General features: G+C 43.8%; 1 protein-coding gene across 1 annotated transcript in view; it reads right to left on the bottom strand.

Moving 5' to 3' along the window:
- The window catches only part of LOC142578278 (fatty acyl-CoA reductase 1-like), a 48,566-nt gene extending 42,771 nt beyond the window's left edge, over positions 1-5,795 (bottom strand). The window contains exon 1 of the mRNA XM_075687679.1: positions 5,559-5,795. Coding sequence (XP_075543794.1) covers positions 5,559-5,757 — 199 coding nt within the window. The 5' untranslated portion in view covers positions 5,758-5,795. The remainder of the gene's footprint in view (positions 1-5,558) is intronic.
- Positions 5,796-16,445: the final 10,650 nt, after the last annotated feature.

Below are 16,445 nucleotides of genomic sequence, written 5' to 3'. Positions count from 1 at the left end.
TTTCCAGTGAACGCCTAATAGAGACAGACAGTTCAAAGTTTACCTACCCATTACCCATGACAATCGCCACAATACCTTAAATCAGACTTCGGCAGTGATTTAGTTTTTTCCACGAAACCGTGAAAACTAGCATATAACGTTTTTGAGCTCTTTTGGTCGCATTAACAGCCTCTCGATCGCTGCACAAAATTCCAACAGAACCCATCTTACGATTAATGTCGACGTTAACGCGATTAGCACATTGAAGCAATGCAGTGACGCACCGCGTTACCAACGCGGAAACGCGTCACGTATAAGGCGTGTGTGAAGCCGGGCTCCTCTTTCACGATTCCCACGGCACACGGTGCGCCATCTTGTGCCGCCGCCACGAAGTCCGTGCGTATGGCGCGTATAAATATATGTTCAGACAAAATTGTGCAAATAGATATGACGCGGGTTTGATTCCACCCAGAAATGGAGAAATTTGAAAGGATTCTTTAAAGCAATAGTTTAAGGTCCCGTTTAAATCTGGCGTCTTCGGCGCTGTTCGTGCGTTGACCGTGCGTTGACCGTGCGTTGGCCGTGTGTTGGACGTGAGCGAATACTCCCGATAGAAGTAAAGAACTAAAACATTCGTTAGCATGTCAAAGATTGTTCGTATTGACGCTAAATTTCTCTGGGAGGTTCCTGTAACCAAAGTAAAGTAAGTTTTTTTTAAATTGAAGATTGACACATACCAAGTGGCACATACCCAGTGACCCAAGTTAGCGTCAAGGAAGTTTATTGATGAGCGGCAGATACCGAGTGCCGCATACCCATGGACCGAAGTTGTTCCGACGGTTGGTTTCGATCCCGGTTGCCTCAGCATAGCAGCCCGATGCTCTCCTCATTAAACCATGGACTACGGAGTGATCCATGTTGGTGGGAAAACGGTTCGAGACACAGCTACCGTGCGTGATGTATCTTAAGATAGCTAATCGGCATTAAAACGTCGTCAAAACCATCGGGGATGACTGCTCATGTCGAGCGAAGGCTTCGTGGCTTAAAACGGACGAGATGTCATGTGTGTGATGCAAGCGTGTAACGACAAGAGGACGACGTCGATGACGACATCAGCTTGCTGACAATGGCATGACTAAGACAACATGACGGCAATAAAGGGAAGACATGAGTCTGACGTAATAGTTAGCGCTAAGCCCCATGAGCGCGATCTTGTGCGCGACAGCGACGAGCGACAGCTTTGAGCGATGGGTCGGGCCATCGCGTGAACAGATCGCTCGGTCTTGTCGCGCGATCGCTCAGTTCTGCGAATCTAGAATTCGTCGCTCGTCACCCGGAAGTACTATGAGCGACTAACCAATAGCGCGAAGCTGGAACTGGATGTACATAACTCAAGTGCTTCCGATTGTCGCACGGAACGAGAAAACGATTGAATTTTTATACGTGCAAGGATAAGAACCTACTCCAAGACTTTCAGAAATACTTAATGTTGCTTTGTACAGCCAAACAAATCAACTTAAATAATTATAGCAAGTGCCACGCCAGGTGTAGCACTAACTCGATCCCCTAATACCGGCAACACTGGAGTGCCATAGCGCGAAGCGGTCGCTCGCTTGGAGTTTGACTTCTGGGCGACAAGCGAACGCGACAGCCATCTCCATCGAGTCGCTTGTCGCGCGCAAGATCGCTTGCATGGGGTTTATACTTTATGCGGAAACACGCAAGGTGAAGAGAAGATTAAAAAAAAAGGGAAAACGAGACCTCCACCCAGTTGTAGCAATTGCTACAAAGTAAACCCATACGGATTCCTCGAAAGAAATGCCTCGCAGTTGAAGAAAAATTCTTCCTGCTCCAGGACTCGAACCTGGGATTTGAACCCTGGACCACCGCCTCTCCGGGGCAGCCGCTCTACCATCTGATCTAATCAGGCGGCTAGAAGGCGGCTAGCAGATGACAGAGCGAATCGAATCAACAACTCGAAGCAAAGGCAAGAATTTGAAGTAACCGATTACGTCAAACTCCCTCAGAAGCAGTGTAATACTCTGCTGTCGATCTCCCGCCTCTCGGATCAGATCCATGTTGATTGAGAGGGCGGTCGTATAGCCGAAACGGTGCGTGAATACTCGTGAAGAGAGAACCACTCCTGCAAAACTATCCTCTTGCTCAGTAGAGTTCTCTCTCTGTCTCTCGTCGTGTGTTGACGTCCGGCTTTAGTGGCTGCCTATACACACGCTTGCAACAAAATGAAATGAATACCAACTAGACGAATCAGCCACTTCTTTGTATGCAACTTAGCTGGGCAGCACATCTTCTTGACGTCACAGCTACGGTTCACAACATGGAGCGACGTGAGCGCAGGTGTAATTCGCTTCCCAGCGCGTTACTGTCACATACATGTATCCGACATATGGAAAATGCGATGCGATGGGCCATTGCAGTATTCACGTAAGCGCGCCCACTGGGAAGCGACAACGTATCTTTCACTCAAGGCCGGTAGGCGCTGGGTATATTATGTATTTATGTATGCCGGTTTTCGCTTCAGCGCATGCGAAACCGAGGTATATATACCATATTTATATGTCATTCATATTAGCATTACGATATATCGTGACCACTTGGTCAGAAAATGTGGGCATCATTAATTAGTTTCGTGACACCTGCATTTGTTATTATCATTTACGAAAGGCCAAACATCGGGGATAAGTCATGTTTGACCCGATTTTCACAAACTTTGTTCGGGGTGAGAAAATCGGAAATAATGGGGTTTTACCCGAAAACGAGCCTAGTAACGAGCCATACGAAATACGATGTGAAAGTAACTTTTCGTTAAAAAAAAGTTACCCTAAAAAATGCTGTTACAAAAAGAGCTGCCGGAGAACCCTAGGCATACCGCAGATGCGCGTGTTCAAGGAGCCAAGTAACTGTTGCTGGAATGCAACTTGTGGAGTGTGAAATCACGGCCAGTGAAAAAAAAAAAAACGCTGCCTCAGAAAAAGAAACTGCTCCAAACGTCTCAGCGGTGACTCATTAATTCTGAGGAACAATCGAAAGGAGGAACCGGCACGAACGAGAAGGAAATACAGAGCAATGTTTGCAACAACTTTTTAGCCCAAAGTACAAGCTCAATGCCAAAAGAATACGAGTGCGTGCCCTGTAGGCCAGATCACCAGATAAAAGTGCGCGAACGAATTCGAAAACAGGACGAACGCACACGCGATATGCTAACATGGGTGCGTCTCTTCGCATTCCTATGCGGTGGTTGCTTTGCCTACGCAAAATGCCAATGACAGTGACACGTCTACCTTTTCGGGCTAAATAATCAATGTATGGGTGCCAGTTGAAGGAGGTATAATAAGTCATTCCAAGGTATCTAATGTACTTTGCCTGTGGTACGTGTTCAAGATAATAAGACAGGGAGATATGCAATGGGTCATGTAATGGCAAAACGAGAACGGCACATTTACTTGCATTGAGTAAAAAATTATCTACCCAGTCCCACAGGGCACTGAAGTAAGCAGCCGTTCATATGACGTGGGAATATCGTCAGAGTGCCCGAAAGATGCAATATCGTCCACTGAAACTTGACAGTTATTTATTTATTATGAACAGTTGTGCTCATAAGAATATTAAATTGGCACCAGGGAAAGGACCGAGCCTTGCGGTAGTATTCACGTTTGTTTGTGTTCAGGATGGTCCAACTATCACACACCAATATTTAAAAATATGTAAATGCCACGTGGCTGAAGAGAACCAAGGTACTGTTGTTTGCCGCTGCTTAAAGATATTCAGATCATTTTTTTTCATTCCGCCTATTTAGATAATTAGGCTAAACAATTAATCAGCCTATCAAATATTATAATTAGATGAAACGTGTCAATGAGAAAATTGTAGAGCAGCATGAGAAACTGTGGATACAGCTACATAAAAGTGTTTTTCTGAGCGTGAAAAATGTCCGCGAATACACGCAAAGTCGCCCGGCAATTTTGCGCCTATTCGCGTACTCCTTTCACGTTCAGAAAAACATTTACGTATCACGTATTGAGCAACAGAAAGCTATATCGGGAGTTTTTGATGCTCTGCTACAATATTCTCATTGACATTTTTAATCTAATTATATTATTTGGTAAGCTTAATAACTAATTAAGAATCATTTTGTATCTAGGCGAAATGCAAAACATAATCTGAGTATCTCAAAGCGACGGCAAACAACATAACCTTGTGTTCTGTTCAGCTACGTCCCATTTACGTATCTTTAAATCTTGGTGCATGACAGATACGACACCCTGTATATATGGAGAAGAAAAGCTGCATTTATAGCAATATCATTCTCCTTCCCCAAGGAATCGTCTATAAACCCAGGCGACTATGCATCCACGAAAACTATGTATAAGGAAAACCGAGCTAAAACAACGTGCTCCGCGGTATCGTATGCGGCTTTCTAAATATGCGTGGGGCATTCCAGATTGCGCAGCTGACCATGAACCCAGTTTGATAGGGGCTTGACAAGAACAATTTATATGCGATGCTCGTAATGTAATCCTCGTCCGCCACAGTAGCGCTTGTTCTGACCTTCGAAACACGTGAACATAACTCCACAATTCTCAGAACATGTGTGCAGCTGGAAAAACCTGGAAGTAAATGGATCTGCGTTGCTCTTGCACGAGTGTGCAGGTTTTAGTGCACCCGACTCGCGAATGCACATTGTGGCAGTGGCATGGGTTCGTGTTCTAGTGATGGCGGTTGTGAGCAAGTTTTCTGCTTCCCCCCCCCCCCCACCTCACATATTGAGATGGTGAAGCTGGGGATGACGAGGTGGCCTGACGACGGCAGCGGTCGTCCTTAGCGAAACGGATTGCATGGACGAGGTGACCCCGTTTCAAACGCTTAACTGTAGTAGCAGTAAAAACAGGAACCGGATCGAGCAAAACCACGCTACAATCCGCGTTATACAGAGTACAGCGCATAAGGTAATCTTCTGTGTCACCGCACACACCACACGTGTGTTATTCGGATCCCTCAAGAAGACAGGAGTTCCTCACAGTTCTATTCAGGACATTGGTTTCCCGCTCGAGAACCACGCAGTTGTGTAGGAAGGAGGTTTCTCGCCTTCTTTTAAATTACGTGCAGGACACGGATATGGCCTCCACATGGTGATCTTAGGAGTGACTATTTGTAATTGTGAGGTCTGTGTTTGATTTATGGGATTTACTTATTTTAAGTGTCGCTACGGTGGAGCAATTGCCGGCAGCAACTGCTAGGGTAATCCAACCAGTAACCTATAATCACTCAACTAAACTCAACCACACTGCAATAAAAATTCTCGCTCGCCTTGTTAGGCACGTGCTAAAACGAGCAAATGAGAAGGTCAGAGTTATGAGCCCTGCAACATTGTCATCTTTCAAAGCAATATCCAGCTGCTGACGAATGCGAACCTTTATCTGTGTAGTTTTGAAGCGAACTACAAGATGGCTGTCTGTACCGCATGGAAAAGCAGGAGTAAACACGAGGTATACTGCAAACCACACGGCGCGTAACAACACACCTGTGGATATATTTCTCGCCACCCGAGTATTACCTACCGGTCTGAGGGGAAGTCTCAGCACAGGATAGAGCTGTCGTGCAGAAAACAGAAGACGCCGCAGCTGCAACATCTCCACAGGCAGCGGACGCTTTTCGGGCGGAGGCCATGAAGATGTCTCCAACTCTTGTGTAATCGTCCGGGTTACTGCAAATATTCCTCGGTGGTCGTTTTCTTGCGTGTCTGGCGCCCTTCTCCATATTTAAGCTGATATATACAAGCGTCGTGCTCTTCGTCACAGCGGTACTTCTTCCCTCTCTGGTGCGCACCGCCCACCTCGAAATAAGCAACTGCGTATTCGCACCCAAAGGAAACTTTCCAGTCAGCTTGCAGCGTGCTGGGCTGCTCGAATCCCGGCTCAATCACTAGCGCACAGCTTTTCTTTGAATTGTTGGCCGATGACCCGTGAGGAATGACGCTAGCACTTCAAGCGTAGCAACGCCCGTTACAATTTAATTAGCAAAAGCGAGCGGAACGTGATGAACCGATAACGGTGCCGTCATATTCTGCGCGCATTTCACCGTCCTCGAGCCTGTTTCATCTGTCCTTCAAACTGCATAAACATCTCATTTGCACTACTTCGTCTCTTTAGCTCGCAATTTCTTTCCTCGACTGTGCGGCTTGTTGGCGGCACCACGGGTTCCGGGAATCCCTTTCTAATTCTTGTTCATGTATTGCTTCATCTTGCTCACGTGTCCCAGTCCTGCTTCTCTAAATGCTGACGTTACGCGGCCTTGCGCAGCATACTTAACCCTTGTCGTTTTTCCGATTGCGAAATTCCTGGACATCCGAGTTTTTTCACGTACGACATGAGACCAAATCTCCAACATTTTGTTGCTATGCGTAAAGAACATGGTTGCGTTAAAAGGGCCTTTCCGCACGAGCTGTAGAGGTGCATTCTTGGTCGACAAACTAATTCCCAGAGTTTTAACGGGATAGAAAGGTAGAATTAGGCTCAATGAGTTATTCTCACTAATATGCACCATCTACGTACTGCCCGTTCTACAGAAGTATCGCAGATGCCATGCACAGAAAAATATAGAAGAGGAGCAAAGTGAATAGAAGTTGGTTGGAAAACGTAAACAAAAATGTAGGGGTGACATGGACGACTTGCAGCAAATATAGACTACTCGCCGTGCTTGCTTAGTGGCTATGGTAATTGAGCTGCTGAGGACGAGGTCGCAGGATCGAATCCCGGCCACGGCGGCCGCATTTCGATGGGGGCAGAAACCGCGGTGTACCTTAAAGAACCCCAGGGGGTCCAAATTATTCCGGAGAGCTCACAATCAGATCGTGGTTCTGGCACGTGAAAACCCAAATAAATAAATAAATAAATAAATAAATAAATAAATAAATAAATAAATAAATAAATAAATAAATCGTACGTCCCGGCTAACGCTAGCCGACCTGTTCAACGAAAAAAACTAAAACAAAAACATGCTGCTAGATACGATCTTAAGACGTGAGGTCGTGAGGAGTATGACCACCAAAACACCGTAGGTCTTAAGATCGTATCTTGCGCCATGTTTTTTAGTATTATTTATTTCTTTGAACAGCGTGCCTAACGTTAGCCAGGGCACTCTATGGACAGAGAACTGCTGTTGCGCAGCAGCTGCGATGACAGCAACTCTGCCTATAGATTGAATATATCAAGGCGAATACTCATGGGTCGAAAAATCCGTCAACCGTCCGGCGTTATTGCACCAAAACTCAAGCGCAAGCGCCAGTAAGCCACCAATTTCTTTATCCAGAAAATAGCTCGATTGCCCCTGGTCGCGTTGAAGGGACACCTTTCTAAATAATCATTGTGGTGACAAAAGTATCCGCTCTTGGTTTTCTTGGTTTTGTTCGTATTTGCCGAGCACTGTACACGTGTCGTATGACGTTTCGATCAGTACAAGTGCGCCCACGAGAATAAGAAATAACTCTATTGTAGAAACTTAGCACTGTGTGTTTGTGTAATAATAATAAAAAAATAAAACGAAGATTTGCCTTTCCGTGTTCCTCTCATTCCGTCTGCGCTTCAAGAATGTAGAAGGCACCATATATACAAGCTCATTTAGCTACCCTCGTCGACTGAAGTGTTAAAATAAAAAAAAATAATTCAGTGAGCCTGCGTATCTGTCATGACGGTCGTCGTAGACTTGCCACGACCGTTCTAACGTGCCATTAACCACGGAGAACCAGTGGTGAGGTCTAGGCGACCGAAAAAGAGAGACGAGTAAAGAGAAAAGAAGAAATAGGGAGCAACAACGAATTTGAATGAGAATGTCAAAGTAATTTAGCGAATGCCGCGTGAGCGTGTAGGCTTTCACCTTCATCCTCTGTAGCGTGTACTAAAATGATTGTCCACTTTTTGTTGTTGAATGGTGATAGGGAGACCGCAACGCTATTAACGCGATTAGAAGCTCTCAAAAATGGTATGTTATTGTGTGTGTCAATTAGGGGTTCAATAAAAATTGCTGCACCCTCATTTCTGGCCCGTTTAAGAACGCTATAAGAAACGCTTAGAAAATTACTCCCTACTCTGGGAAGAACCATAAGGGGCAGGCATTTCGTATTCCTTGTAAATAGGGGCTTTTCTATACATGCCGAGTAGCAAAAGTTTGAAGTGAACACCTTAATTTTGTGCTTTCAATATAATTACTGAAAAAACGTCTTCATTCAATTTTTATTCCTTATATAAGGCATGCAGTTGCTTTTCCCGGGGATACTCGGCGAAGCATGCTATGTACAGTGTTTGTATCTCGTTGAAGAAAGAAGCATATTGTGAGTGAAGACGGAGACATATTTAGTGGGTTTACGACAATTACAGCCTTTGTAAAAAGTTACTTATTCAAGCGTTCCGCATTGTATTACCGCCGGTATCCTCAATGTTTCTCTACGTGCTAAAAGAAACATATTGGAAGCAATGCAGGAGCAAAATTGGTAATGCGAGCTTTCTTTTCGCTCTCGTGGTGATAGCCTACGTGACATACGGCGATCTTGTATTCTGTTATTTAGTGCTGTTGGCTGCAGATCTATGTATTTTTATTTTTTACGCTACAAACAGGTGATGTTTTCCTTGCAACGGGCCATTATACGTGCGGCTACGACATACACGTCCTGCAGCAGACTTTTCTAGGTTTTTCCGCAACTTCTGGTTTTCTTTCGGCAACCATTTATTTTGCGCTTTTTGGAAAGCTAGTTATACAGCAGTCATTATTTCCTGGAGAGCTTGTTTGGAATCAGGCGTTAACGTGGTTGGCAGGCTATCCGCGCAGCTTTTTCTAACAAAGTTTAGTGATATTAAGTTTAAAACTGATCATTTGTCCCTGATAGCTGTGTGTGTTTTTTTTCACTAGTTAGTACAGGCGTAGTATGAAATTATGCGAAACAGATATTCCTGCTGCAAATATAAGCATCTGACTATTGAAGATTCGGTTCGAGATTGAATGCTATCCAATTAATATTCGAGAAAAGTGGCATTCATCCACCTCTGCCATTCAGATATGCACCACTCGCTGTAGACGAGTGTAGCCGCCTAACGCTTTACCATCGCTTTTTAGCGCGTGGTAGTCGTCCAACCAACAACAGCAACCAGTTTTCTCATCAGTTATTGGTTTAACGAGTGCGCTATAACGTAAAGCAATTCGAAAACTTTTTCTATTCTGATTCTGCAATCAGCCCTCCACGATAGGTCGAAAAATTCTCTGGAAATCCCCACTTCGGCTGTCTGCCATGCGACGCCACGACAACCGCAACAGCTCCCCATCTGAATGACGTGTACACAGTGCTTACGCACGCTTAGACTGAACAAAAGGAAAACAGTTATTTCTGATTTGACGCCTTTTCGCAACTAGGCTTCCGTTATTGGTCAAGAAACATAGGGCTGCGCCCACTTCGCCTGTCTATCACGCGACGTTACAAAACCGCGAAAACTCACTGTGTCAAAGTGACGTGTAGGCGATAAAGATATATTAATATACAGAACAAAATTCAATTATTTTCTGAATAGCCAGAGCCTGCCCTGTTCCGAAAGGAATAGAACATGGCTGCCCGCCGATCGCTCAATTACTTAATTAGTACCCTTAGCTGCCGGACAGCATGGATTTATTTTTCTATAATAGTTTTTTTGCGTGGCAATATAAAGTTATTGAGCCCTTTCGGCACGTATACGACATCGCTCTGCCAACTCTTCTTTGCTGAGCATTCATTTTAGCAGCGCTCTTAACCTCTCGTTGCACGCCGCCGCGATTTTCGGCCAGGCGCCGTAAGCAAAGCCAGTAGAAGCGGACCTCCTCATCGGGTTATGTAATTTGACTTCGCTGGCTCGGCCCATCGAAACCCTCTCCACTTCAGCGTGCTCCACGCCTCTTGCCAACCAATTATATAAGTAAAACCGCTCAATGTCGGCAATGTTATTCGTTTTGAAAGGAAGCAAAAGTTACCTCGTATAAACGAGGGGAGCGTTTGACTGGGTTGTTCGGACAACGCTGCGGGTCACTGCCCCATGCTTGCGTCGGAGGTAACCTAAACGTGATGTAAGGTCATTGGAATAAAACAAATAGGAATAGTTTTACGTTATAGGGCCCCTAGAATTATTTTCCGAGACGTGTAAAGATATGTATACTATATTGCTCAAAGCACATCTTTAAGTCCTCACCATCATCATCAGCCTGTTTTATGTCCACTGCAGAACGAAGGCCTCTCCCTGCGATCTCCAATTACCCCTGTCCTGCGCCAACCGATTCCAACTAACGCCCGCGAATTTCCTAATTTTATCGCTTCACCTAGTCTTCCGCCGTCCTAGATTTCATTTTCCGTCTCTTGGTACCCATTCTGTAACCCTAATGGTCCAACGGTTATCTAACCGGCACATTACATGACCTGTCCAGATGCATTTTTTTTCTCTTAATGTCAATTAGAATATTGGCTATACCCGTTTGCTCTCTGATCCAAACCACTCTATTTCTGTCTCTTAAGGTTATGCCTGGCAATCTTCGCTCCATCGCTCTTTGCGCGGTCCTTAACATGTTCTCAAGCTTCTTTGTCAGTCTCCAAGTCTCTGCCCCATATCTCACCACTGATAAAATGCGCTGAGTGTACACTTTCATTTTCAATGATCATGGTAAGCTTCCACTCAGGAGCTAACAATGTCTGCCGTATGCGATCCAACCCATTTGTACTCTTCTGTGAATTTCTTTCTCTTGATCAGGGTTCCCTATGATTAATTGACCTAAGTAAACGTACTCCTTCACAGATTCTAGAGGCTGGCTGGCGATCTTGAACTCTTGTTTCCTTGCCCGGCTATTCATCATTATCTCTGTCTTTTGCAGAATAATCTTCAACCCCACTCTCACACTATCTCTGTTAAGGTCCTCAATAATTTATCGTAATTTGTCTGCATTGTTGCTAAATAGAACAATGTCATCGGCAAACCGAAGGTTGCTGTGATATTCGCCGTCGATCCTTACTCCTAAGCCTTCCCAGTTTAATAGCTTGAATACTTCTTCCAAGCACGCAGTGAATAGCATTGGTGAGATTGTGTCTCCCTGTCTGAGCCCTTTCTTAAATTTATAGGTATCTTCCTGCTTTTCTTGTGTCGAATTAAGCTAGCTGTGTAATCTCTGTAGATATTTTCCAGGGTATTTGTGTAAGCGGCCTGTACTCCTTCATTATGTAATGCCGCTATGAGTGCTGGTATCTCTACTGAATCAAATGCCTTTTCGTAACCTATGAAAGCCAAATAGAGAGGCTTATTGTTCTCTGCGGATTTCTCGATGACCTGATTAATGACATGGATGTGATACATTGTAGATTATCCCTTCCTGAAGCCAGCCTGTTCCTTTGGTTCACTAAATTCCAGTGTTTTCCTTATTCTATTGGAGGTTATTTGGCGAGATATTTTATACAATACTGGGAGTAAGCTAAAGGGCCTATAATGTTTCATATATTTAACGTCTCGCTTCTTGTGGATTAGTATAATATAGAGTGGGCAAGGAGGCAAACCCAGGAGCAGCATGCTTCAGTTTCCACGCTTCTGCCTTTTACAGGCTTACCTGGCTTCTTTTCTGGTGCTGTAAGCGTCGTCAGTGCAAGCCTCGCCATGTTCCACACATGCGTGGCCGTTCCCGTCCCGCAACTGCGGCTACCGACTACCTGACTTTCAGCGTCAAAAGAAATCAAGGTCAGATACAAGCGCTATCGTCCCATCCTTCTGCGCATGGTTTTCTTGCACGATGACGTCACAGCCAGGAACGGACATAAATGGATGGCGGTGAAACGGTCTCTTCAGTGGGCACGGAGGCACGGCCAGGAGGAGTATACTTCAGTTTCCACGCTTCTGCTTTTTACAGGTGTGTAAGCCATATGATTTGTACGCTAAGAAAAATGATAATCGTTGTATGGTCCTGCTTCCGTGCCCGGAACTGCTTGCTAATGTTGCCTGCTTGCTATTGTTTTTCGATGCTTATTTTGTTACTTCGTTCTGGGGATGTGGAAGCTAATCCGGGCCCTGACAGGTGAACTAAAGCCCTGCTCGATATGGATTCATTGCCTGATGACCCCTCCGAAAAGATGACAGTCGTATTTACCATAATTAAAAACCTTCACACGCGCTCAACTCATGCCGCTAAGGTCTAGAACGAGTTGGCAACTGATGTTAAAGATATTAGGACGAGACAAAAGAAAATCGAAGCTCAAGTTACATCAATCCAGAAGAGGCTTGATGAACTTGAAACAAAAACTATATGGATTGAGCTCCTAGAGCGTGCTGTTGATCACGTAGAGGACTCAGTCAAGTCAATTGACACCAATTTTGGCCATTTAGAATCCCGTCTTAACGAGCAAGATGACCGTTCCCGGCGCAACAGCATAATTCTTCGAGGCATTTAAGATTCTCCAGAATTGTGGGAACAATCCGAGTCCACGATAAGGTCCATCTTAGCAGGTGCGCTTAACGCCCTGTCAAACAACGCGATCGAGCGCGCACATCGCTCAGGATCATATTCGCAAAACAAATGCCGCCCTATGATTGTCAAATTTTCTGATATAAAATCAAAAGATAAAGTTCTTTCAGGAAGAGCAATACTGAAAGAGAAATACATGAGCGTTAGCGAAGTCTTTTGTGCAGCCACACGTGAAGTGAGGCGGAAACTATTCCAGTTTGCTAAAGATCAACCTGGTGCACCCGCCTACCAAGTGCCTTAGGAAAAGTTAAGGATAAATAAGAAACAATACGTCTACGACCCGATAAGGCAATGTGTCAAAGAAAACGAGTCGTCACGAACACGCAGAGCTGCAGACAATACAGAGCATGCGCCTGGGCGCGCACCTGTTACCGGGCAGTCGACGTCCACTGCTCGCTCTGTGAGATAGGAACGCGACAGGGTCAACAAACGCAACCTATCGAATACCTCATTTCTTTTTACTAACATCCCAAGAATTATCAACAAATGCGTTGCACTGGAATCGGCCATCGACACGTACGGACCTGACATTATCGCGTTAACCGAAACATGGCTTCATCCACAAATCGGGGACCATGAATTATTCATGAGCTCGTGCGATTTTTCTGTTTACCGCTGTGACCGCGATACACGCCAAGGTCGCGGTGTGCTGCTGGCGATAAATGAAAGGCTGCCTTCAGATTGCATTAAAATTACATCCAGTTTGGAGATTGTATGGGCAGTCGTAAAACTAGCATATCAAAAAATAATTTTGGATCTCCTCTATCGCCCCCCCCCCCCCCCCCAAATTTCCCTGCAACATTTGTGAGCGATTTGCACGACGCCATTCTTACGACGCTTGCTATCGTCACACCACAATGGAAATTTTCTTGCTTGATGATTTTAACATGCCGAATATTATGTGGAACAATGTTCCCCCCACAGTGTATCCTAACTTCGCTATGGCGCAAGATTTCTTAGAATTGTCCAATACCTTTTCGCTCCCCAAATCGTTAAGGAACCAGCAAGCATAACCACGTCTGTTTCCAAAACACTTTACCTTGTTTTTACTACCCGACCTGATCTTATTTCCGACATAATATGCTTGCCAGGTATCAGTGACCATTGCCTACTTTCATATAAAGTTTGCCTCGAGCGACCTAAACCGATCAAAAGATCAAGACATTAAGAAATTATAACAAGGCTGACTTTCTTTTAATTAATAATGAACTCGCTGTGTTCCTCGATGAATGATTGCGTGAATTTGAATGCCGTAATGTTCAGTCAAACTGGAGTATATTTGTTGATAAAAGTGACTGAATTAACAGATAGGCACATCCATGTTTACACGAACACCTCTAATATAAATAACCACGGTATAATCGTCAGCTAAAACGCTTGTATAATAAAAGAAAGCGTCTGTTTAAATCAGCTAAACTAAGCCGTACCATTGATAGTTGGTCAGCCTACAGAGTGCCGATGAGTACGCGCAGGCCGTAAAAGACGCCAAAGGTAACTTCGTAAGCAACGCATTACCTTCTATGCTTAAAACTAACACTAAACAATTTTGGCGCATGGTTAGTCTTAAAGACAATATTACAATAGTGCTCAGTGACCTTAATGGTGACGCTATACCGGCCAACCAGCGTCCCGGAGTACTAAATGAAGTTTTCGCAAAACATTTTTCGTTACCCAGCAATTCCACTCCGCCACACCTACGACCATATGACCATGATGTAATGTTCCCTCTCATTATCAGCTATGATGGTGTCGCAAGTATCATTAGGTCATTACAACCATCTTCTGAGCCGCGTAGTGATCAGACTCATGTGAAATTCCTTCAAAGCACAGTTCGCTACACATCAATCATCTTAACTCAAGTTTTCCAGCAATCATTGCACGATGGTTTTCCTCCATCCGAGTGGAAAGACGGGAAGGTAATTCCAATCCATAAATCAGGCAATAAGCATTCCCCTCTAAATTACAGACCGATTTTGCTTACAAGTATACCTTGTAAGATACTAGAGCATATCTTGGCTTCTCACCTAGCTACTTTTCTTGAGTCGCATTAATTTTTCGCACCCTCACGGCATGGATTTCGCAAATTATACTCGTGTGAAACTCAACTAACACTTTTTGTACAAGAAATAAACACTATTCTTGACAATATAGGTCCTTGGCTGACTGCATTTTTCTTGACTTTTCCAAAGCCTTTAACAAAGTGTGTCAAAAACTGCTCATTTATAAATTACGACTACTTGAGCTCGATCCCTGCATAATAATCTGGATTGAAAGTTTTCTTTCTAACCGTTCTCAGTTTGTTTCAGCTAACGGCGCGAATTCTGAAGAATGCACAGTCCATTCTGGTGTACCGCAGTGCTCAGTCCTCGGCCCTCTTCTTTTCCTCATTTATATTAACGGTTTATCATCTTGCGTTTCCTCATCCGTTCATTTGTTTGCCGATTATTGCGTAATTTTCTCAGAAATAACAGGTCCAAACGACGCCGCTTTTCTTCAAGCTGACATTAACGCAGTCTTTGAGTGGTGTAATACATGGCTTATGGAACGAAACAATAAAAAAAGCAAAGTCATGAGAGTGTCTAAAAAGATTACTAGTTTACCCATTTATCGCTTAAATAATGCACCACTCGACAGCGTATTTTCATATAAGTACCTCGGAGTTCACATCAGTAGCAATCTAACATGGAATACTCGCATTTCTCATGCTGTCTGCAACGCCAATCGCATGCTCGGATATCTTAGTCGTAACTTTGCAAGGTCGCCTTCGTCTCTCAAACTAATGCTATGTAAAATACTACTTCGCCGTAAGTTAGAAGATGCCGCTTCGGTTGGGGATCCACATTATAATAATTTGGTACTTTCGCTTGAAATGGTGCAAAATAATTCGGTCCGTTTTATACTTTCTAATTGCAATCGAATCGCGAGCATCACGGTAATGAAAGCCAACCGTAAACTACCTACGCTTGCTTCTCGACGTGCGATGCTTCGCTTAAGCCTTTTTCACAAACTGTATCATCATCCCTACATGCGCGATTTACTAATACTTCCTCCCCTTTACGTTTCGCACAGTCTGGATTATGCTCAATAAGTTGGCATTCCGTTGTGTAAAACAGAATCATTCGTACAGTCCTACATACCACGCACATCACATGATTGGAATTGCCTTCCAAAATTGGTAGTAACAATTTAAGATCATGAAAAATTTGTGACTTCATTAACCAATGCTCTGTAACAACTTGTTGTATTTTGCCTCTTTCTAGCTATTATTGTATAATTAGAAACACTGGACTACTTCTTTGTATATACAGTATTTTCTTGTAACATGTATTCTACCTCTCCATAACCATTATTGTATAATTAGAAACATTGTGCTGCTTCTTGTAGTTAAAATTTTGTTTTTTTCTGTATTTTATAACACCCCCATCTGTAATGTCTATTGACCTTGAGGGTATCATAAATAAATAAATAAATAAATGAAAAAGTGTAATGTTTGCATTCTTTCAGTTTTATGGGACCCTTGCAGTTGATAGACACTCCGTATAAAGAGCCACTAGTTTTCCAAGCATTATGTCTCCTCCATATTTGATTAAATGGACTGTTATTTTATCTTCTCCGGCCGCTCTTCCTCGTTTCATGTCTTGCAAGGTCCTTCTGACCTTATCTCTAGTTATAGCAGGAGTTTTTGTATCCTGATTATTCCTGTGTCTAATTGAGGCATCCTGACTGGGTACTGTACAGATCAGTATAGAATTATTCCGCTGCTTTTACTATATCTTCGAGATTGCTGATGGTATTAACCTGCTTATCTTTCAGTGCATTCATCTTGGTTTGTCCTATGCCAAGTTTCCTGCTCACTGATTTCAGGTTGCGTTCATCTTTTATGGCTTCTTCAATCTTTCTCACGTTATAGTCTCGAATATCACTTATTTTCGCCTTGT

The sequence above is a fragment of the Dermacentor variabilis genome, chromosome 4 (assembly GCF_050947875.1).
Source record: "Dermacentor variabilis isolate Ectoservices chromosome 4, ASM5094787v1, whole genome shotgun sequence".
Taxonomy (NCBI): Eukaryota; Metazoa; Arthropoda; class Arachnida; order Ixodida; family Ixodidae; genus Dermacentor; species Dermacentor variabilis.
This window is presented reverse-complemented; position numbering and strand designations above follow the sequence as displayed.